This window comes from Echiichthys vipera (genome assembly GCF_963691815.1).
Source record: "Echiichthys vipera genome assembly, chromosome: 4".
Lineage (NCBI taxonomy): Eukaryota > Metazoa > Chordata > Actinopteri > Perciformes > Trachinidae > Echiichthys > Echiichthys vipera.
In genome coordinates, this window is record NC_139829.1 from 26863133 (window position 1) to 26887540 (window position 24408).

The following is a 24408-nucleotide window of genomic DNA, read 5'->3' on the forward strand; positions in this document are numbered from 1 at the left end:
GTAGATTGTCAAAGTGCCTTTTTGTGAATTTATATCTTATTTACACGGTGAGGGAAGTGAATGCCACACACTGTCGGTGTTTCCTTTCCAGGACATTGCAAATGAGGACCACCAGTGTAGTGGGAAACTTCAGTTGAAAATATTTGACCAGATCAGGAACGCAGAGGAAATCTCTACCATGTCATTCAATTAAAAGAAAAACTACATTGCGCACATATTGAACAATTCATCATAGAGAATCAGTCTCACCATATTAAAGGATGAAAAATAAAATTCTGAAGGATAAATTTCAGTTATGACTTTGGGTTGATGTCATCAAATAATCTAATAACGGATCATGTCTGTCTCTGTGCAATGTGCTACATGATGACGTTAGACACATTTTTAAGAAATCTTTTTTACCCGCGTTTTTAAAACTGAGTACTTAGGAGGAGTTATTTTAAGCAGTCAAGACCTAAAAGATGCATTTGTATCACTGGGAGAACTTCCAAGACTTGGATGAGCATAAAACTTCAACTTGAGTCAAATCCTTTTAACAAATGATGAGAACTTACATTGAAATACATCAGGTTTTTAAAAGAAAGGCAAAGGTTACAAGCAAAGAATTAACATATCTGAGACATCTACCAAGGATCATTGTGGTGAGAAACTTTCTTTTCTCAAGGTTTAATATACTATACTAATACATTGAGATTATGCTTTGCACAATCCTATTTATTCACTCAGACGCATAGATCCGTTCACTTTAATTTGCAGTGCATTTGTTTTTTTAAGAACCCTGCTAAAAGTCTTTACTTGGCTTTACCTCTGCAATAAAGTGTTTACATATTTGTTGTGAAGGTGTTCATGGAAGACACATCATTGCTTTGGCTGAAATCATTCTGATAATTAAGGTGAATACACAAAGTTGACCTGCAACGTTAACTGCTTTTCTTTCATATAATTATACAGGGAGAGCACAGGTGTATTTAATTACATTCAAAATGGCTGCATAAAATTTTGTTATGCCAGTTCCAGGGTTGTGGAATTGTGCATGCTGTGCTTGCTCATCAGTGCTATTAGTTACACCTGTGCTTCCCAGGCTTTAATGAGTCAAGATGTATTAACTGGAGTTACTGTTTGAATCTTTGGTGACCACTGATGTATTGACACTGGGTAGTTGATCCAAGTTAAGTCATGTTTATTTATAGCGCACATTAAAAAAATAAAAGGACGGGCATAAATAGGAGTGGTACATGAATAACAACATAGAGTTATCTTGAAATAAACAGCAGAATCAGATAATGAGTTTGGTCAGGCATGTCTTCAGGATGATGATTAAGAATCAAATTGAAACACTCACAGGCCATAAACAAACATGCAAAAACAGATCCTGGAGGAGCTGGCTTACAGGATGGTGCCCTCGGTGGCTTTCCCAAGGGCACCTCAGCAGTGCCCAGGAGGTGAACTGACCCCTCTCAAGCTACCAGTACTCGCTCTGCACTTAAACCGACGACCCTCTGCTCCCAAGCCTAGTCCCTATGGACTAAGCTACTGCCCCCCCGAGGCTAAGGAAAAGAGATGGGTCTTTAGACGGGTTTTAAAGGTATCAATGGAGGGGGAGGATCTAATTGTTAGTGGCGATCTATTCCACAATTTAGGGCCAACAACCGTATAGTGGCCCTATAGCCAGTGGGTAAAAGGTAGTGCTCTAAGCTGGCAATGAACTGTGTGAGATGTGTGTCAGTATGAGCTGCCCTGGGAACCGAGAACATGACAGGAAGATGAGCGAAGAGTACCATGCAACCGAACGCAACATCCCCTCCAAGGAGAAAGACATGATGGTGGCCTATCATGCGTAATGTCTTTTTACCCAGCACTAACCCAACTACTCAGAATTCAGAAAGAATTTCAATTTCCCAGCACAAGATACCTGAGATACATCTAATTACACAACTGAGGAATGATTGAAGGATGTAGTAATGACCTGAATGGTGATGCTGTGAAACAACTTGTTACAAACTGTTTCCTGGATGCCATCAGTCACACTGCAGCACGGTAATACTGCAGCAACAGGTAGCTGACTATACAGTCAATGGATTCCAACCTCTGTGTGCTTTAACACACGAAGTGAGAGAATCCAAAGGGAAAGGATGAGGACGGGGACAAGAGCAAAAGACAAGGGGATTATACTACCCAAAACATGTTTGCAGAGTCGATATTGAACACCGTTGTTGAGGTTACTATTTATCTCATGCCGGCCAAGTTGGCACGCACATCTGGCACTGGGTACTTAGTGCAATTATTTATGATTTCCTCCAAGATTTAAAAGCTCTTCGCCCGGCCTTGTAATGCAGTAACTGATTGCACTGCTAATGTAATTAAGGGGAGATTATGATGTCCACGTGGCACACCAGATGGTGGCATTCACAGCGATGGGGGAAGGCACAACTGGCACACCACTGCACAAGGGCAGTGAGGCGCAGTCAGTCGGAGCAGTCCAGACTCCCCACCAGACGGAGGAAAGTATAAGCGTGTATGCATGCGTATGTGTATGGTGTGCATGCACAGATGCATGTGAGGGTATGGGTGTGTGTTCGATGATAAGTTGAGCAATAAAGTGTATGCTCGTAAGGGTTGAATGTATGTAAAATACTACCAAAGAAATTACTTCAGCGAGACTGACCGTCTCTAGATGCAAAGCATGGAAATACACTCTCAAAATGCTCCATATAGGTCAAATAAAGACCCTCTGTTTGGTCTTGGAAGGTTGTATATTATCTATAGGAATTTTAAGACATCACTTCTTTTTTAACTACAAACGTGAAGAATTACAAACTGAATCTGACATATTCAACTTGTTCAATGCAGTGCTTAAGCCAAGAAAACAGATGGCATAAATGGAAAATTAAATCACATTTGGCGAAGCCATCATGTTTCAGGAGATTTTTCAGCCAAGGCAACAATGAGACTGGACCAAACTGACCTTTAATTAGGAAAAAAGCATGTTATTATGGAGCCTTGCAAGACTGTATCCTATGGGGGCACTAAGGGTAGGGTTCTTAAAGCTTGTTATTATAAGCTATTCAGGAGACACAGGGATTTTTTATGTGTAGACAGAAAAGGGAGGAAGAAGGGGGGTGAGGGTCATATATAAAATGAGACCTGCAGTTTTCTACACAGCCCATAATGGGTTCATACGGGTGACGGGGACATTGGGGCGCAGTAGATTTCCCAAGTTGAGATAGGGATATTATTACTCTTGGGGTGGCAACAGAGAAATCTCCATCTTCAGTCCCCAGAGTAGTGTCAGCAAATTACAAAACACAGTGAATGACCTTTACACACAAAAAGAAAACCTTTGCTGTTTTTTATCATTTGCGTGCAAAGTCATTCACTGAGGTATAATTTTGGTCCAGGAGCTCTTCTGTCAACCACTGATTACCACTCACAACTACAACACTGTTAAAAGAACATGATATTTTGTACATCACCGGATGATCCAGTGTTTATGGGGTTGACTTTAACTGAAATGTGCCATAAAGCATACTTGGAACAAAGCGTGAACAAAGAAATCATAGTTTTAATGAACCTTTTCAAAATGCCAGCTGTAATGCTATGCGTCCTACACTGGCTGCTCCCCCACAGAAATCTGCCGCAGCCATCATTCATCTTACCCCACAATCCTCAGCATGCGATGTGCCGCACATTAAAACACTGTAATAGCTGATCGCTTTCACAGTTAGCATGTGTTGCTGATATCTCGAGACTCTTGATGAGTGTTTCATCACCTATTCCATAATTAGACCATTACTTTAGCAGGTGTACCGCTTCTCAGCCAGAGCATGTGTGGTGTTTTTTTCTTTCTTCCTATTCGTGTGTTTTTTCCACTGACACCTGAGATTTTATCTTATCAACGTCTGCACTGCCTCAAATTCTACGTAAAAAGAGCATGCCTGTTTCAGTAAGCTGTCAACACCTTGATCTGGAAGTGTGTGTGTGTGTGTGTGTGTGTGTGTGTGTGTGTGTGTGTGTGTGTGTGTGTGTGTGTGTGTGTGTGTGTGTGTGTGTGTGTGTGTGTGTGTGTGTGTGTGTGTGTGTGAAAATGTCTTCAACAATGTAAATTTCTCTGCTACAATAATTTCCCACTGATATGAACCCGCAGTAAACTACAAACCACCTTGATATGCTGATATGATATACCGTATTATCTGAAGAATAGGCAGGTTGGGGTATTTACAGTTGTTTTGTTAATTCTAAATCTCCGTTTCACTTTTTTGTTGACATACACGCATAAACTCTCAACCCAATGAGCCATCTCTTATTGCAAAAATAAGAGAATACTGAAAAGTATTGTAGGTAAGATAAACTTGGACAATTTGGATTACAAGACTACTTCTTAATGACGTGACTCGTCAGGTGGTTTGTTAGACAGAACCATCTTAGAACGCGTCATTAGAAGCTGATTACAAGGGCAGGCGCTTTCATGATTGGATGAACCATCTGTCTATCAATCTCTCGACAAAGTCCATCAAGAGAAGAGAGAAAAGATCTTTTCCATGCAGACAGGCACCAGTGTCGTTCTCTTCTCTCAATGAAGAAAAAACTCTCCCATTTTGATAAAACTGATGCTATTGCAGCATCTAAGCTAACCTCTTTTGGAGCCGACATTGTTGTTTTGAATGAGCGAGTGGTAGCCTCTCGCGTCACCGTCAACTGATTGATTCCTCATATTTCTTATATCTGTACACTAAACATGAAGCTACAGGCCCAACCTGTAGCATATAGGCCTAATGGTGCATCCATGCGCTCCTTGGATGGCCTCATTTCCAGTGGTGGAAAGTAACTAAGTGCATTTACTCGAGTACTGTACTTAAGTACAATTTTGAGGTACTTGTACTTTACTCGAGTAATTCCATTTTAATCTACTTTATATTTTTACTCCACTACATTTCAGAGGAAATACTGTGCTTTTTACTCCATTATATTTATTTAGTAACTTAGTTACTTCACAGATTAGGATTTTTAATACAAAATATTATCAACAAATGAAATAGCATATATTGTTATAGATTAAACTACACAGCAGTATATAAAGTGAATAAAACCAGCCACACCTTTACCCACTGCCACATTAGTGATATTTGAGATTAATTAGTCTGCATAATGAGTACTTCTAATTTTTACACTACCTTTTTAGTACTATACCTTTTTACTTTTACTTAAGTAACATTTTGAATGCAGGACTTTTACTTGTAACAGAGTATTTCAACAGTGTGGTATTACTATTACTTTTACTTGACTAAAAGCTCTGAGTACTCTGAGTACTACCATCACTGCCCATATCCAAGTTGGGACGTTCGACTGCGGTGTGTTCATGTGCTTTAAGTAGTAATGTAGAAACAAAATGGATGCTAGATGTGCTTAAGATATGTTTACATTGCATCTAAATATACTGCAGGGGTGTGACATCTAATATCAGAAAAGAAATGTAAGATAAAATAGATATGAAGGATGCAAAAGCAAGCAGGGCCATGTTTATCTGTTGAGAATTTGAGAAATGAGAAACTAACACTTGTCTGCAAACACAGGCAACATTTGCCTCTTCAATTGTGTGGAGGTGGTGGTGAAAGTTGCTGGTCATATGAGGTTCTTCTGAATGTTTCATCTTTAATTAACTGAAGCGTTATAAAAATGTAGAAAAAACTGATTACATTATATGCGGCCATGTAAGCCCATAAATAAATTTCACAGTGTGCGGCCCCAATAAAGACACCATACTGGCATATGGCATCATGTCACAAAAACAGTAACAAGTCTTTGCTTTGAATAAATTAGGATAATAGTTGCACAAGGAAATAATTTAGTTGATTGGTTTGATGCTAGTAGAAATAATAAACTTGGTGATGGGAACGCATCTGTTGCCCCTTGGTGTTTTGGACAGTCTACAAAGAGGCTTTCAAGTTTTGTACTCTGGGAGATTTACATCCTAATGCTGCAGCTAAGCTAATACATTGCTCTTTATCTTACTTTTATCTGATTACAGTAATGACATGTGATGATTAGAGAGACAACCAACCGTCAGAAGGCGTAGATACATCCACGTAATGATAGTCATCTAGCGAAGCACAACCTTAATGTAGTTACCATAGCCAAATTGGATCTCAAAAGTTATTGCAAAGAAATACACTCAAGAGTCAATGTGGCATTGTTGGCCCGGGCCTTTATTCTCTATGTATACACATTTCGCACTGACAGGTAAATTACCACATTTAGCATTCATATAGCTTTCTGATGGTGCTTTCATATGATGTTCTTTGTTCAACTGAACGCTGAGGATCCAGTGTTTCTGTGCTGCACTCATTGACTGAGCATTAGCCTGTGTTGTGATTTTTAACAGCAACTCGTGTTAGCGATAAATGATAATAATTCGTTTTCAAAAAGCAAATGCAGTGCGCAAGCAATTCAAGTTAGTTTCCGAAAGGAATTGTGCCGGGGGGGTGTGCCCACTCAACTCTGTCTCCTAAGACATGATGTTTTTTTATGTTCCTGTACAACTAAACTGTATTCTTCAGTTTTGGGGGAAAAATATGTCTCTTACATTTGATTTTAACATATCCTTGTACCAGTGGAAGGGGCATATTGTGAAATTGTCGCAGTTTTACATGTGGTTAACATTATGAAGAGAACTGCTCAGTTAGGTTTAGGAAAATATTATATTTAAGATTAAAAGAAGTATTTGTAACGCAACTTAAGTTACGAACATAAGTTCAGTATGTTACGTAGGCTATTCAATGTAAGTACATTATATTATTTAATCGGTGTTTAATACTACTACTACTACTACTAACAATAATAATACTTGATTTTAATTATATAGTACACTTTAAAATAAAGGGAAATCTCAAGGGGGAATGTTTGTTTGAGCCATTCACAACCCAGACCTCCTCTTTATAACAACTTTGAACACATACTATTGACTTTCTGGTTCATTTTATTTTAATTTCACACAGAAAAAAAAAAATCAGACAGAAGGAGATTGAACCTTGGGTTTTGGTTAATCATTCATCATCAGTGTTACCCGGAAGTAATCACTTCCGGCAGGTTGGCGCGGGTTGAAGTCCGAAGTTGAAAAGGTGACATCACTCAGGAGGGGAGACGTTTCAAGCAGGTAAACAAAAACTGAACGGCAACTATTGTGGGCTTCAGTTGAACTTCCTCATGACCTAGGCCGTTTCTGGTGGGCTTACAGTAGACTTATTATTCTATGAAGCATAGCTACATTTTTATAAGCAGAATACACAGTTATAGGTGCGCCGGCGCGGTGAGTCCTCATGCGGACCTCTGTGATTCATGTAGGCTATCTCTGTCATAATGTCATGTCACTCACTTGTAGCCTAACAAAGAGGTTTTTTTTCAGTTTCACAAAGCTTTGCCATCATTTAAGGCCCAATAAGAATAATGGAAGATAACATTTGAAATACAGCAGTTAACTTATAAGGTACGGTAACACTTTAAGCTAGTGAACAGAGGTATGCTTATTAATAAATAACATTAACTAACATGGTGACACCGTGGCAATACGTAAAGATCCCATGGTAAAGGTAACGTAAGGTAACGTAAGTTCATGCAGTTCTGCAGACCACAGTGGCTTCTGTTTAGCACTGAATGAACTGTTTAATAGCACAGTATTAAGTTATATTCATGTTTTTATTGGCCCCTCTAAGTGTGTGTCTACTTATTCGATTAAATAGGTATTGCATTTGTACCGAGCCTGCATCATTAGTTAGTTATCAATGAGACAATACTGTATTTAAAAATTAATTTTACGTCAATCATTGTGATAGCAAACTATATCAACTGTACAGTATATGTGAGCTAAGTAAATAGTAAACTGACATATTTCCACAATGTGTAGGTCCACTACTCACCAAGGACATGTTAACTGCCTCACTTTCAGCATCGTGCATTTATTCCACCTTTTAACACTGAGCTGGTGGGTGCTGCTCACAATGGGAAATTGGATCAATTCAAAATGATGATCATGGAAAATGCCAATTAAAAATACATTCAGTTCTATATTGTAAGCTATGATATGCCTTATAGTTTGGGGGATAAAGCTAGTCACCATAAATCCAATATGGGATATAAATACATACACGCCATTCAAGTTTTTATACCCTTTGGGGAAACAGTTTTACTTGGGAGCTTGAAATAAGTTTGGATTGTCTTTGGTCTGCCTGGATAAGTCTCTAAGCCTTGATGTTGTGCTGGAAAACAAAGCTCATTTTGAACAAATTAATGTTACAAAGAGATTCTTCATTCTATTAGCTAATTTGCTATCCTGTTTCATTTGAATAAGTACAGCTATCTAACATTTGTTAAAGAGACAGCTGTTTCTGGAGCAAATCCCCTAATTTGATCAGCTTAATTGCAATAGATTTCGTAAACATCAAGATTGAATGCAGCAACTTTGTCAGTTAGTACAAGAATGCTTTAAACCTAATCTAATAAAATTGCGTAAGGGAACCATTGCCAAGCCACTTACCCAGTAAAAGGCTTGCATACCCATTACAGAAAAATTCCCTTGGACAGGAATAGATAGCAATTGATTGGGACTTCCTTGAAAATATGTGATCACTCCCCCTAATTTGTGATTTGGTGAAGTCATTGAGCGGTCTCCAAATGCTGTTTTGGCCATTGGTCTCACTTGTCATTTGATCCTGAATTAGGGGGGCACTTTTTCTTCTAGATCCTAATAAGCCTCATCAAGAAGTCAATAATGTGGTAATTTTAGCCAAGAAAAACCTGGTCCATTCTCCATATAATGACCCTGAAGGGTGCAATCCTCATTTTATTCCACTTTTGCATATTTATTTAAAGTTTTAAAATCTAAAACAGTCCCTTTTTTTACTGAACAGTATATCACAAAGTACAATTTTGTTTTTGCTGCCATTCTTTCAATATTTGTATGCATTGAATTTCATGAATTTCCTCTAAATTTCCTTTTCTGGAGGAAAAAGCTGTTTATTATTGTAGTATGTTCCCTCTGGTGAAATGCCAAAAGTGTGATGAGGCTCTTCTTCTTTTTTTAATGCAGCTTTGACATGTCTGAAGTTAGCAACCAGCTGCCCACAGACCCCATCTCCTCAGTTGGAGTAATCACTTCACTCAGCAAGGCCCCTGATGGCTACTATGTTGTGAGTATACATGTTGAACTGTGTTGTATACCTGTTTACACTTGGTTTGGAACATTATCAAACCAAGTGTAAACAAGGTCATAGTTTGATTGAATATGCTTTGATTAAAGGAACAGTACTCGGCATTAATATAGCACCAAACAAATTTGTTATGTAAAGATTTAGAGCAGTAATGGCTTCCGGAGCCGCAATCGAAGTCAGTCTCCCGCTGTGTTGAAATTTGAGTTTCTCTGCTGGTCTAGCCACATATGGCCATGAAAAAACGTCAGTATTTTACGCATAGGGAACGGTCTGGGAAAGCTGTATGGAGTCAATCCCAGCCTCAAATTTTCTTTTGGAGTATATTGATGAGAGCTCCTTTAAGATAAGATGTTTGCATCTCCTTTACTGTAAAAGTCACGAGTGAAAATAGGAAAAATATTCATCATATATATTATACAAAGTTTTTCCAGTGTAATTATAGGGCCACGATTGTATTGATCAATAGTTTAATCTGAAATACAATCCTTTTATTTTGGTAGTTTTTTTTGCTTTGCTCTTTGCTGTTGGTTGTACATGTAACTGTAATAACTGATAGTACCGTATAACTTACAGCCACGATGGTGGCAGCCTTCCCAAGTGTTTTTGTTAGAGCTTTTAGATGACTTATTCATTCAGTTTACTTTGATGATTAGGAAGATCCCCTTCCTGACATGGTTGCTGGTTGCCACCAGTATTACAGACACACCAGAGGCAAGGATTTAATGATGTTTGGTTGATGCCCACCAGAGTCATTTAGGTTTACCCCCATGTTTCCCTCATAGTCAAGTACCACAACAATGATAGGAATGTTAGGATGCAGTGCCGGCTGCTTTATTTGAACCTTGCTTGGCTGTGAAAGAGTTCGAGAGGGTTAAAAAGAGAATAGAGTTTGTGAATAAAACAAAGCACAAAACAACCTCAAGGGCAGATCTTTCTTCCTCTCTCACTTCCTATTCAAACTTCTTCTTACTTTCACCCTACACCCCCAAAGCCTCCCTCTTCCCCCAGTTGTTATCTCTTCCTGCTCCACCCTACACACCCAGCTTGTTTTAATCTCTGGCAGATGATGGTGGGTTGGCATCAGAATGGAGCCACTGGCAGGGGAACTGCGTACACACCACACGTTAGTGACAAACACAGAGAATCCCCCTCAGACTTCCTCCTCTGCGCCTCCAGTGCACCAATACATTTCAGCTAATGTGCAAATACTGAGCATGTTCTCCGCCAAAAATGGCATAGCATTTAGCTCAGTAATACAGCCCCACAGAGCCGTTAGTTTGGCCGTAGCCTTGTAGTCTGGTTGTTGTATGATGTGCATGTAGCATAGCTTCCTGTCAATGTAGTTTCGCACAGCTAGACCTATCTCCACAGCTCTTCTGAGTATGGTCTGGCTACACTACTTATCATTTTTGGGATAGGGGAAAGAACCCTCCGGTCTGTTTATCACAATGGTCTTAGGTGGCGCTAATCCCAATAGCGAAGATAGCAGAAGGGGAGGAGCAGGCCTGAGAATCAGCGTGTCAGGCTTAATCCCAGCACTGTACATCAGTTGAGCCAGTCTTCTGTCTGTGTAACAAAACAGGCTTACACTGCAGAAGAATATCTTTGATACTATCACATCTAGTGATAGATTTCAGTCTCTGATAGTTTTCCTTTGTAAAATAAAAATTAAAAAAGGTAATACAATACCTGTGAATAAAAAGTCAAGTTGTTACAAGTTATTCTCCAAGATAAAAATTTAAGCCCTCAAGACTCTGAAGCGCTTCTTCAAATGTATTTGTCTCATCTTCAAGAACATCTTTTGAACATCACCATGGGGGCTTTCAACTGCAGACTTGAAGTACAAACAAAAAAATATCAACACTCTGAATCAGTGTGCTAATGCAGCACTAAGAAGGGGAAGTCTCAGGATATCACGCTGTATTGATTTTTTCCCCCCTCTTTCATACTAGACTTCTTTTGGAAATCCACCTTAATACTGACTGCTTACCATACTTACCATACATTTTATACAGCAGATCAAAGGGCTGATTAACTCTTTTGCTCTCTGATATGGTGTGCTCACATCTCTGAACTTGAGCAGGTTGTTCCAACACAAGAGAGCACAGGCCCAGATCAAACACTGTTCCACTGGGATCAGGAGCTTTGCTGAAGCACCAGCAGCCACCCAACATCAAACATGAGTCGACTCACGCAGACTCAACCTCTGTTCAAGGGTTGCAAAGGGGATATGTGTGTATTTTAGATTCACCTGAGCATTTGACATTTTACGCTCATTAACTCATTACTGAAATGTGATTTTTTTTTTTAAAGCCTCTTATTAGCTTATGATTAGCTAGGATGCCCAGGCTTACAGACCCAACAACTGCTTGTCTGTATTGACTGAGCATCTATACTTTAAAGGTATATTTAATTCATTTCTAAGCTCATTTTCTTTCTTGCCAGGAGTTAGAAGGGAAGATAGATGTCACTCTCATGTCTTTACGCTGTCCAGAGCTAGACCAAAAGTTGCTTGGCTTAGCATGAAGAGTAGAAGCAGGAAGAAACAGTTAGCCTAGCTCTGCCTGTCAGCACCTCTAAAGCTCACTACCATGTTGTATCTTGTTTGATTAAATCTTACACAATCAAAAACATAAAATTACAATTTATGTGGTCACTACCGTTTTTTGCTAGACAATCAGCAGAGACTTACTTACTTACTTATGTCAGACAACTCTCCTGGTGTATAAGCTGCCAACAAGGGACAAAAAGGAGAATAGTGTTGGGTTTTCCTCGAAAAGTGGAGCAATTCCTTTTTCTTTACAGATGCTAATGGGAAGTCAGTGTGCTTGATGTATTCACTGCACCTTTCAGTGCTTAAGAAAATCGGAAATAGTGTGCCCCAACAATCAACAGGCTTTTGCCAACATCAGCCTGACGAGAAACTCTGTAGCAGATAGGATTTCAAATCTCGCTGGGGATTTTGGTCAGCCAAATTAAGCACAGAAATAAGTCATGTGTTGCATTATCAGCTGCAATTGATAAAAGCAGAGACATTACAGATGTTGCTCATCTGGCCTTAATCATTTGTGGTGTGACTTTTACGGTCACTGAGGAGTTTTTTGAATTGCCACCACAACAGGGAATGGCATTTTCATCTCTCTCGTTTGAGCACTGGGCATGTTCCGGGTGGACTGTCAACTTTGCTACAGATGGCAGTGAGCACTAGACTGACTGAATGTTGCAAAACAGACATATTGCTGAAAACTTTACTTATTTTTGTCAACATTTTGTACCCCTGTAGATCCGCTATGATGTGTAAATTGTATGTAATGTAGTTAGTAGTAAACTGAATGTTGGAAAGCATATTGTTGAAACTGCATTTATCTCATCTCAGGCTGTTATCCTCTGTTCTGTAAATGGATTGTTCATTAATTGTAATTCAATTCATTCAGAATGTACTTGCACTTCTTTACACTAATGAAAGGTATTTATAGATTACAATGTACCTAATGGTTGTACTGGTCCAGCCCATTTCACATAAAATTGTTCTATGTGGCCTTGGAACAGCCATCCTTTGACATCCCTGCTCTACAACTATTAATTGTTGCATTAACATTTTTGTTTTTATAAGGATTAAACAAACTAGATGCAATGTGTTAAAAAGTGAGCCTTAGAGTTGCTAGTAGCCTTTGTTTACTTTGGAGAGAGCCAAGTTAGCTGTTTTCCCCCTGCTTCCAGTCTTTAGCTAACATAAATTAATTTCCGCCCAGTTTTAATGTTAACTCCATATTTAATGCACATACTTGAATGTTTTATCAGTCTTCTCATCTAAATCTCAGCAAGCAAGCCAATAAGCACATTTCCAAAAACGTCAAACTATTACTGAAAGCTTTTCATCAGTAACTGCCACTGCTATAGTCAGTAGTCAGTTAATCTATTTTCAGTAGAGAGAAAGGATCCAAAACATTTGTCTCTTTTCAGTTTTTCCGGTGTTCTTTGAAAGGACTGGCTTGTTTCCCTGTACCCTTTATTATGTCTTTTCCACCTGGTTTCACTCCCCAGAGAGTTCTGATTGTATACCTTTATATCTTTTTATTCACAGCTGTGCCTCTCAGTGTTTCATAGCAACTTGCTGGTGGAGTGTGTCTCCAGAGATCCTTCATAGGAGTATTCAGCACCCCCTAAAGACTTGTTCATTGGTGGGCGTTCAGATCCCTTTAACTTCAGATTTTAGGAAGTGGCAGTTAAATCTGTCATTGCATATTAAATCTAATGATGTTACCATATTTGAATATCAGAGCCATGGCGTTTCTTATCAGACGTGCCTCTCTTATACTTTCACACTTGAAAGTATAAGAGAGGCACCATCGCAACTTTACACATGCCTTTTCTGCCGTGGCTCAGCAGTTGGCGTTTCACATTCAAGATGCGTCTCATCCTTGCTGCCGGCGGCTGTGGCAGGATGATGCCTGAGGTGCCTCCTAGGAGGACCGTGCCCTCGTTACTCCTCAACTTGACTTTGGGTTTCACAAAGCGAGCCCTTTGTTTACGCTGACAGGATGCGCTGGCTACTGACCTGGAAAAAGTGGCCAAGACGGGTTGTCTTGTAAGGAAGAGGGAGGCTGGTGATGTATAGGCTCCTTCTGGGACCTTTCATGGAACTGCTGTTGGAAACGCCCCACAATCCCTCTCTCCGCTCATCTTATGCTCTTTCTCTCTCTCTCTCTCATCCCACTATCTATCTCTGTTCCAGACTCTAGTCTCTGCTCTCATCCCAGCTAGTCACTGGTGTTTTTTCATGAATCTCCCCATGCCATGTTTCCCCCCACCCAGTCACCGAGGTCATTCATCATTATTGTCAAGGGGGTAATGTGTGTGGGTGGGTGCAGAGATCTATGACTTCTTCATTTGAATGAACCTCATTAGATTGACTCTTCTTTGTAAAGGATCCCTTTAGAAAATAACTCTGGCAGTTATTTAGGTGATTCTCACATGATAGCCAATGGAACATGACGCTTCAGCCGAGCATATCTGCAGGATGGAAGAGTCTCTGTGATGCAGCCTGCAGGTTATGTTTTGCTTTATCATTCTGCGCTGCATACCTACATTTACATAGCAATGTGGTGTTGGACCTTGAGCTTGACTTGTGGTACCTACATGCTGTCAATATGCAATCTTTTTATACTGACTCCACTGATCATTTACAACTATGAATGAGGCTGTTATACAAGGACGAGCTGCTAAGGTCTTTGGATTTTGACTTATTTAGGCATACATGAAATAGCTTTAAATCTTCAGTAATTTATTCTTAGAAGTCTCATTAAATCATAGAAAGAATCCACACAGGGAGTGGAGCAGTAAAAGTATTTAAGGAGCATGTGCAGTGTTCTCCATTTACCTGTGTTGCTCAAGGGCTACTATGTTACAGGTTTAAAGAAAAAGATACATTCCACATTTATTCCAAATATAATGCATGCTTTCCCACAGAAGCACATTGAAGTTTGGTTTCCTTATTAGAGCAGATCCTTGTCAGGGCATCTTTAATCAGCTTGTTCCCGAGGGATGATATTTTTAGCCACCTTTTTGGAGGCTAAGACTCCTTTACCCACGCAGAGCACTAATGAGATGGAGCGCTAGTGTAGGCAAGCGTTAATTAAGGCTAGTATGCAAGGGAAGAGGCAAAAGCAACACGCTCATGGCATACATACATTAACTTTATCCCACCTCCCGCATGTTTTTTTTCACTCCTTGTTTTTTTCCTCTCTCTTTTTTCACGTAGGTTGCACAAACAACAGATGGCTCTGACGCCGACCTGTGGAAGGACGGCTTATTCAAATCCAAGGTCACTCGCTACCTCTGTTTCACCAGAAAAGCTGTAAGTGTGAATGTAAACTTCTCCTTTTCCCTATGCATTCTGCACACAACACCTCGTCTGCAGCACATTTTTTTGTTTGCCAGCAGTTATTAGCTCCAGAGCATCTTAATGCACTTTGCACTTTGATCAGTGAAAGTCCCATTTAAAAATGCCAGCGTTGGCAGTGCAGTTTTGAACTTTTACATATTATGGATTTGTATGCATATTCCAAATGAATAATACCTCGGTGAGATATTTTTCATGTTGTACGTCCTCCTGAGGATATAATTTATGTTTATTCATGGAATTACAAAGAACTGTGTTTTAACAATTCCAAATGATTCAATCAACAGTGTCCCTGTAGAGAAAATGGTTACCATCCTGTGATTGTCGAAAGCTGATGCACATACAATTGTGTATATAAAAATACTCCTTTTTATGTAAGAAATGACTCCACAAACATCACTTTCAGTATGGTTGTGCTATGTACAGAGCTCCCTGATGGAGTCTTCTGAGGCTGAAATTATTTTCTCTTAATGCTGCAGCTGATATGTTGTTGCATGGCTGTCAGCTGCTCCGTGGCCATAAATACACCTACCTGTCTAACCTCAGCTCATACAGCTTACTGTTGGCTGTTTATTCATTTGTTTCCATGGGTTGCAGGTAGATAATGCATACAAGTATAAATAAAACCTGCATTTTTGTCATCATTTTGCATTGGTCCAATTTTAGGACTTAATCAACTCTCTTTGTTTCTTTGCAGTATGTCCTCTAAAAGCCAGGCAACTTTGCAGCGGCTGCCTCGTTCCAATCTGCTCAATCTGTTCCTCAGTTTACTATATGGCATACAAATAGCCTTCCCCTAGTTCCTGTATATTATCTTAAAATGTGTGTCCACATTGTTTTAAAAACTTTGACATAAATGAAACATGACAGAGCCATCAACAAAGGGTATTTTGTCTGCCACTCAATGGAGCTCCCACTGTAATTGTCTATGACAAAAACAGATTCTGTAAAATTACACCCTGAATTATGTGTGTGTCTGTGTGTATGTTTGTGTGTGTGTGTGTTAGTGTGTGTGTGTGGGTTTGTATGTGTGTGTGTGTGTGTGTGTTTGTGGGGGGGGGTAAATAGTTTGTGATTTATCATACTCTAGGTTAGAGGGAGAAAGCCCCTTTTGTCAGGCCCTGATGGAAGAAATCTCTCCAGCAAAAAAGGGGAAAACACTAAAAATAGGTTCCATGCATAGTAATGACATTCATCCATATTCCTCCTTAAGTCGGTATAAAAACTATGAATAAAAAATGTCTCTAATGGTAATGACTGTCGAGCAACAGTAGCAGTGAAATCCAGCCTTTTCGGACGCATCAAGTCACGCCTGACTAGCCCCACTCTCTACTGCCGCTGTGTATTATTGCAATTTATTATGGCAAAAAATGAAAATGTAATGGGAGGCAAGGAAGAGTCATGCTTGAAAATGTCAACTACACAGTCCCTGATTGTTTTTAACCAGTCCCATTCTGTTGATTAGACTGCCTGCTCTGTCTCCCATCATCCCGCAGCTTCTTGCCAAAAGGTTGAGAATGATTACAAGTTCACAGATGCATTCTGTCATTGTAAAAAAAAAGCTATTAGAGAGTAATTACTTCAGCTATTTTGTCAACCCTTCTCTTTAGAGACTTCCCAAGCTTTTAGTAAATCATTGACTCTATTATCTCTATATTTTCTTTCCTGAGCCCTCCAAAAAAAGAAGCCTAACCTTTTCTTTTTCCTGCTCTCTGTCCTTTTAAAAGTTGAATTTGCATACATGACTTTAAATTTCCTGCCTGCGCTACATCTTTCAGGGGGCTGACATTGTTGTGGACATGAAGCTGATTGACATCAAGGACGTGTTGCCAGAGGGCTTCACACCTGTGGAAGAAACATTAGACACAAGTAAGTAAACAGTCAATACCGACCACAGGCTCGCTCCCCTCCTTTTGTTGTTTTTTATACTCTCAGACCAGCTTATGCGGAGGTCCTCGGGGGCAGCTTTGCTTGAGATAGTGAATGTTTTATGGGTGCAGGTTATCTTAATTTATGGCAGACTGTGGGAATAAAATAAACATTTTGCCCTGGAGGTACAAGAGAAGAGAATCATGAGTCATTGTTTATCTCAGCTGGAGCTGTGCTTTTCTTTATGAGGGGCTTATTTATTTATGTATTTATTTGGGGAGAGGACGAGTGGATGGGGGTTATCTAATATTAATGAAATGCATTCCCCAATGCTTTAGTGCTTTTTGAGTGCTATGTATTTCCCCCTCACTATCCATGCCTTGGAAATGTAATAATATTTTGGTGTGAGGAGTGAGGACAGCTTGTTTATTATTTTTATTATCATTGCATTTACACTGCACTTTCTAGTGTTGCAGGGGAAATAAATGAGCGAGGCACAGATGCAATATAAGAAAGCATGGCCATGTTTTTTGGTGTTTTCTTTGCCAGAATGAAGAAAAGAGATTATGTTTTGTTTGGCTAGGGTGTAATTTAATGTTTTATTACTTTATGAGAATCCATGTTTAATGTATACATGTGACATTATGTATGAGGTTCTATCTAGAATATCCAGTTTAAATCCCTGTTGTGCACTAAAGGTGATGGAGGATTCACTTGCTTCTGTACTAAAATGATACAAATTATAATAACGTGTGGATATTGTGGCTTTCCGCTGTCCAGTTATTTCCCTTTTGAGCACAGCAAGTCACCCAGAGGCTGATATTAGCTCATCTCTTATTCTGAGACCGATAATGAATAAATAGCATATATATACACTTATGCTTTGCTATTTAGTCATTATCAGTCTCAGAATAAGATATATACTGTATATACACACTGGATTTCAGAATTAGAGAACAAATTATGCATACTTGATTTATTCTGAAATGCTGTTCAGAATTTGATAGAAAACCCGATGTGGCCATACCATTGCTGTACAAGCATGTTTTTTTAAATAACCGAGTCACTTCATCAATAACCTTTATTTTGTGAAAAAAAACCATATTGAATAAATCGAAAAATGAATAGAAAGTGTAGAGGCTCTTGCTTTGAATGACTTCAGCACATCTGCACCCACAGGACATCACTAGTTTCTCACACTGCTCTGGTTTGATCTTGGTCCATTCTTCTTGCAGTCTCTTCCACAATTCGGTTACTGTAGTGGGTTTCTTAGCCGTTACTTTGTTGCCAAGGATTTTCCACAGAGTCTCTACAAGGTTTAGATCTGGACTCTGACACTTTCTCCTCTGAGATTAACTGACTAATTTAGACACTTTTGGTTCAGTCTTTCCCAGTCCGACTCCGAACATAATGTTTCCCATCAGACAAAAAATTGAACCACAGAAATATCATGTTTTGGTTTGAGGGATGTTTTCTGCAGCAGGAGTTGGGCCTCTTGTACAGCTAAATGGCAGGGTGAATGCAAATGTTTATGTGAACCTCCTTCAGCAACATGCAATACCTGCACTGCAATTGTCTCCCAATCAGCCCGCAAATTTGTTGCAAGACAATCCCCCTGTCACACTGCAAGACAGGTTAAGCAGTTTCTTGAAGCTAAGAATATTGAAACAATGAAATGGCCAGCCCAGAGTCCAGATCTACACCCCCATAGAGAATCTCTGGAAAATCTTTGGCAACAAAGTAATGTCTAAGAAACCCAATACAGTTACCAAACTGTGAAAGAGAGACTGCAAGAAGAATGGACAGAGATCAAACCAGAGCAGTGTGAGTAACTGGTGCTGTCCTGTCGGCGCAGATGTGCTGAAGTCATTCGACCTCTACACTTCCTGTTCATTTTTTAATCCTATAGCCCAAAGAAAACATTGTTTAAATCTTGTGACACAATGCGTACTGATGCTCACTGTTGTGTGCCTTAGTTATTTTTTTATTTTTTTATTTATTTTTTTAAAACATGCTAGTACAGCAGTGGTATAGCCACAGCGGATATTCTATCAAATTCTGAACAATAAAAAACAACAGTCTTTCAGAATAAATCAAGTATTTATTTAGAATTTGTAATTAGTGGTTCTCTAATTTTGATGATTTAGATTTTAGCTTGAAACTCAGTAGACAGAAATGGATATGCAATTCCAAATTCCTGTATGACACCCTCATGTGTACCTGACTCACCAGAGGAAACTGCCATGAGGAAGAGGAGGCTCTGCGTGAAAACCAGCTCTCGTGATGCTGCCATGACGGCAGTGCATGACATCCAGATCACTGCCAAATCCAAGTACCATCTTGTTAACTACACCTGTATAGGGTGAGCTCTTTGGCACTTGAATAGAGCCTGACCGGAATTTTTGAGACATTACTGATTTTGGTAGAAAAAAAAAATCCCTGATATAGTGAATTTTTGAGCTGGAATTAAAATTGATCTATTCTATCTGGATACTGCACCGATATGACTCTGCAAGGACTGCTTTTTTAAACATACAATGTATTATAGTGTCAACCAATGAACACTGAAAAAAATGAATAAATATACCATGTTCAGTAACTTGCTTACCATTTAAATAAAGAATAAGTAAAAATAAAACAAAAAGCTTTATAACACTAATTTGAAATCACCCCAAACAACATGTCCTGCATTATATGATCTATAAAAAAAGGCTTCTATATCGGCTCATATCGTAAAACATATACGCTGATACTGATTTGTCTGTGATCCTATAAATCGGTCGGGCTCTACTGGAAATAAATGAATTCATGGTGTCTTGTATCTTCCATCAATCACCATATTTGGTGTTGCATGTTTAAAACTTATCGTTTGTCTCTTCTGTTGTATTTACACAGTGAGATAAACAGTATGGGGATCTGGTACAGAATGGGAGATGTTTGTCAGCATCAGACGTCCCAGGAAACGTCCAGTACAGCTGACGCTCCACCCAGCACAGCAAGGTAACACCATGGTACTAGTGTCTAGCAGTGTCTCTTGAAGTTTAACTCACATCCTTGCTCTCTTTTTTATTTCCTGCCCAGTGTGCTCTTGAGCTGTTGTTACACTTCTGTACCACATGTACTGCAATGAAGACACAAGCAATTGATCACTCCCGGGCAATCTGCCGTAAAGGCTGGCCTGGACAATGAGGTAGCGAGGGTGAACCTAAGAGACAGGCTAACTAGACAGGATCCCCTGAACAAGAACATGAGTTCAATGAGGGCTAAACTCCTGCTATTTGTGTGCTGTCCCGGGAGGCAGAGGCAGGTCGCTCCTCTGACTGCCGTGACAGGAGTGTTGTACTATGCAGACAAAGAGGAAGAGATTTAGCCCGGAGAGCGAGCGACAGCTGCAGAGGAAGGGAGGAGAGCTCCAAGATCTCTGCCATGCTGAAGCATGTGTGTGTCCCCTCCTCTGTTCATGGAGCTCAGGCTTCCTCCGCCTCAGGCCCTCAGAGTGAATGGAGCAACCCTTTGTACTGTGTCCAGATCAAACAGCTCAATTATTTATCGCAATGAAGAACTGGGGATTTCCATAGCAAATTGTAAATAAACAACTGAGACTCCTTCGGTGTGGCAGCGCTGTGGAGAGGGAGGCTTGGCACGAGGCATGGTTGGGTTTGCCAGCTTGAAGTGCGATGCTCTGCCATCCTGTGCTGGGCTGAGTAAAAGCCACTTAAAAGCCGCAACAGGCCAGAGCGGTGGATGCCAGCAGGCGTATTTATAACAGAGCTTCTGTTCACATGGCCAATCAGTGGGATGAGAACACAGCTGTGAATCCAAACCCAAGTTCAAACTGGGTAGAATTTGGTGAATTGTCCATATTTTGGAAATCGATGTTCAATAATCTTTGATGTGTTGAAGCGATGGTGAGCGCTCGGGCCCATGTGTACGCCTAAGCATCTCTTACCGGTAATCCTCCGTTCTTTTGAAGCCCACTTTCAAGTTTGTGAGGCTCAGAGGTTGAATAAATTGCACCTCGAAGCGACTCACACCCCCTCCTGATGCCTGCTGAGATCACAGGCTGCTGTTTTTGTATTAACATTAAAATTCATTCCACAGTCAGAGTCTTCTTTTGAGAATATTTCTATCCATAATGGACTGACACATAAGGATGGGACTGTGGGCAATTTAGACAGCGGCAGTTCTTTGACTATTTATCTGGCATCCTCTGTGTAGTTACATGCACTTTAGACAACCATACATACAGCTATAAATATGTCTGTAGTTTCTTTAAAGTCAGAGATTAGAAAGTTTGACACATTGATTTATAAACAGCTCTTCAACACTCACCGATTGCTTAAGTAAGTACAGTACTAGAGCATAGCTGTGCAGTATCACCCCCCACTATACTTTATTCATATTCAGCAGGAGAAAATTCTCTCCTCCATGCCTCCTTCAGGCTATCTATAACAACTTTATGGCCTTTGGAGAATAGCACCTCTTAAATTTAAGTGCTCTTTACAGTCAGTGGAAAAGATGTTTTAAATACAGTCAATAATGTGTAAATTTTTAATGACCCTTATAATTTTGAAAGCTACACTGATCCCTCTCAAATGTTGAGTCGCCTCAGGCAGAGAGAGCTTGTTAGGGTTGTGTACAAACGTTCACCGCAAATCAGGTTTTTTCAGCAGCGCAGAGCAGTAACTGCAGGGTGTTGCATCATTATGGGATGCACAGAGTTATTGCATTAAGGCTAAGGTGTTGTATTTGAATTGTTTTGTATTGTTTTGTCAGCTGTAAACAGGGAATTTGCAGCTCTTGAAAAGTTTTCCAAAACTTTGAATTATTTTCCTATGGCCTTAAAGGAATTCTTCAGCCTCAAAAAGATAATTTGTACATCAATTATTCCACCAGTGCAACCTTGAATTCTTGAAGAAAAAAATTGTTTTCTCGCATCTGAGTTTCAGTTGGCACCATTAGACCTAGAGCAAGCACTTTCACTACTGCTGCTGTAGCTCCAGTAGCTGGGGTGGTCGTTGTCTCGTAGTGGGCAAATGTTGATTAAAGCAAAAACTTAAATGAACTCCAAAGAATTATGACTGCATCTAATGATTATGTTAAAAAGCCCTTAACTTCCAACAGTTCAAGGTTGAATCTTGCTTGTTTTTTTACATCCAACAGTTCAAACCTCAAAACGTGTTTCATTTACTATCATATATGGCAAAGACAGGCAGCTGATCTTTACATTCAAGAGGCTAAAACTAGAAGATGTTTGAGTAGAATAAACCATTTTTAATTAGCTACTTCCATTAATCCATTTCTGCAGTTTTTCCAGGTTGCATTGATTGAATGAATTATATCCTTATAGTTTTATACTGCTGGTGGGTACTAAAAATAAATATGATATTATAATAAAGAATTTTAGACCGTTTCATCCCTAATGGTTCTCCATCATAGGTTTATGTTTTGGCCAGTATCACTGTGAAGCAGGAGTGAAACGGCATCGTGTATGGTATTAAAAAAGTCTCAGGAAGTCTTAAATTTGACTTAATGCAGAAACCCCACAAAAAGGAGTCAGAGGAATCAATAAAGAAATGATTATTTTCTCAGTTGAAGCTAGTTTTATCAGATCTGGTAGGATCAAGGACAAACACTAAACCTAAAATACTTATTGCTTATTGGCTCTGGCATATCGAGCCACTAATGCTGTGAGGTACAGGGCTGTTAAGTTGCAAATGCGTTTGAACCTTGTGTGTTTAACGTCTCTTTATCAAGTTTGTCTAAAGCGTCTCAACCAGCGGCCGTGTTCTGTTTTGATTCATAGCTGCAGCTTGATGTCAACCACTTTGGCTTGTTCTCTGTCAAGACCGACCGTATCAGCCGCTCCCTGACTATATAATGTGAAAAACCTGCGCCATCCGGTCAGCCTTTTAATGTGTCCAGTAAAGTATCCCCCTCCTTCCTTCTCCTGGCCAACGCTGCCATTTGTTCTCCTGATAAAACTGTCATTGCTGAGGCTGATATCTGACCTCTACACTGACTGCTAGCATAAATTAGCCTCGTCCTAATATTGCAATTTCTTTTGCTTCACTCAGAATCAAGGTTTTTGACATTTCTCTTAGAATAATAGGCTATTGTACACATGGACACTTTTTAAATCAAACTGTACAACGATAAAAATGTCAAGGCGGAGTATCTTTTCTTTTTTTTTTTCATTGCATACTGTAGTTGGCTTTCTCAACGCGTGAAGCCTAGAGAGTCATCAGTGTCAGAATTGGCATGCATATCAATACGTTTGGGACAGCACTGTCTTCTACCTGTGACACTCCACACATTGCTGAAGCTCTGCAGGAGTATTGTATCAGCTTTCATTGCTCACTGGTTAACCAAGACTCCCCACTGCACACAACTCTTGAGGAGAAAGACACACCGCGACTGTCAGTGTGTTGCCTGACAGATCTCCTATCTGAAGTGTTGAAGAACAACCCATTCCCAGCTCAGTCTTACCCATTACTTTCTTGGATTCGGAAAAGTTGCAAAAAAGTAGCGGTGATCAAGCACATGGATGCCAGGAATGATCGAATGATCAGCTGAGATCTGATGGGCCCTGACTGTTCAGTATTTGCCACCAAATTCAGAGAGATCCTCTTTTCAACACCTGACACCAAGCTTAAAGGAGGATAATGATGGGTGAGAAAGCAGCTCCCACAAAGCAGCACTGTCGGCACATAGAGGAAGGTGTGGAGATGTTGTCACGGGAAAGGCTGGATGTGTGTCAAAACAAGAGCTTCCAGCTCTGTATCGCAGCTCTGGCTCTTCAGTGATATTACTCTCATCCTCATCTTACTTCTCCACTGACTACCGCTCGTCTGTCCCCATTGTCTCTCCCACTTTCTCTTCTCCTTTTTATTCCTAACTCAGACAACTCTTTTCCTTATTCTGCGTGGAACAACTTAAAGGACACCGTACAAAAAAAAATCTGTTGAACTGTAATTCATGTTCTCAAGTAAACCTTAGTGTCATGGTTTGCGTTGCCGCACTAATATGATTTTAACTCCGGCAGATTTCATTGGAACATAAGACTCTTGATCTGTGTTGTAATTGCGTAAATTTTTCAGGCCGTGTTCCCAGTTTTGCTATAATTTGATGAGGAACTACACTATAATTGAATATACAAATTAGGAATATGTGTCAATATGGCTCTCCTTGCCTGAAATGAGGATTAATTGTTGTCAAAACTCCAGTGGCCGATATAATACGAGCCCCAACACTGCTGTTGATTAGCAAATGCACTTGCCATGTTTTTGTTTTAAGAATTAGTTGTCTAATTGATTTGCCATATGTTACCCTCTCCAATGCACCTAAAATTGTATTTAGAAATCACCAATTTAGATTGAGACAGTTTTGTGTTTCAAACAGATGGGGAAAGCAACCCTGGAGGTTGCCTGTAGAAAA

General features: G+C 39.8%; 1 protein-coding gene across 1 annotated transcript in view; it reads left to right on the plus strand.

The window, feature by feature from the left end:
- Positions 1 to 9086: 9086 nt before the first annotated feature.
- The window catches only part of mvb12bb (multivesicular body subunit 12Bb), a gene marked incomplete at both ends in the record, with an annotated part of 29536 nt that continues 14214 nt past the window's right edge, over positions 9087 to 24408 (plus strand). The window contains 5 exons of the mRNA XM_083911983.1: positions 9087 to 9179; positions 14962 to 15057; positions 16881 to 16971; positions 19204 to 19333; positions 19867 to 19971. Of these exons, the coding sequence (XP_083768109.1) occupies positions 9087 to 9179; positions 14962 to 15057; positions 16881 to 16971; positions 19204 to 19333; positions 19867 to 19971 (515 nt within the window). The remainder of the gene's footprint in view (positions 9180 to 14961; positions 15058 to 16880; positions 16972 to 19203; positions 19334 to 19866; positions 19972 to 24408) is intronic.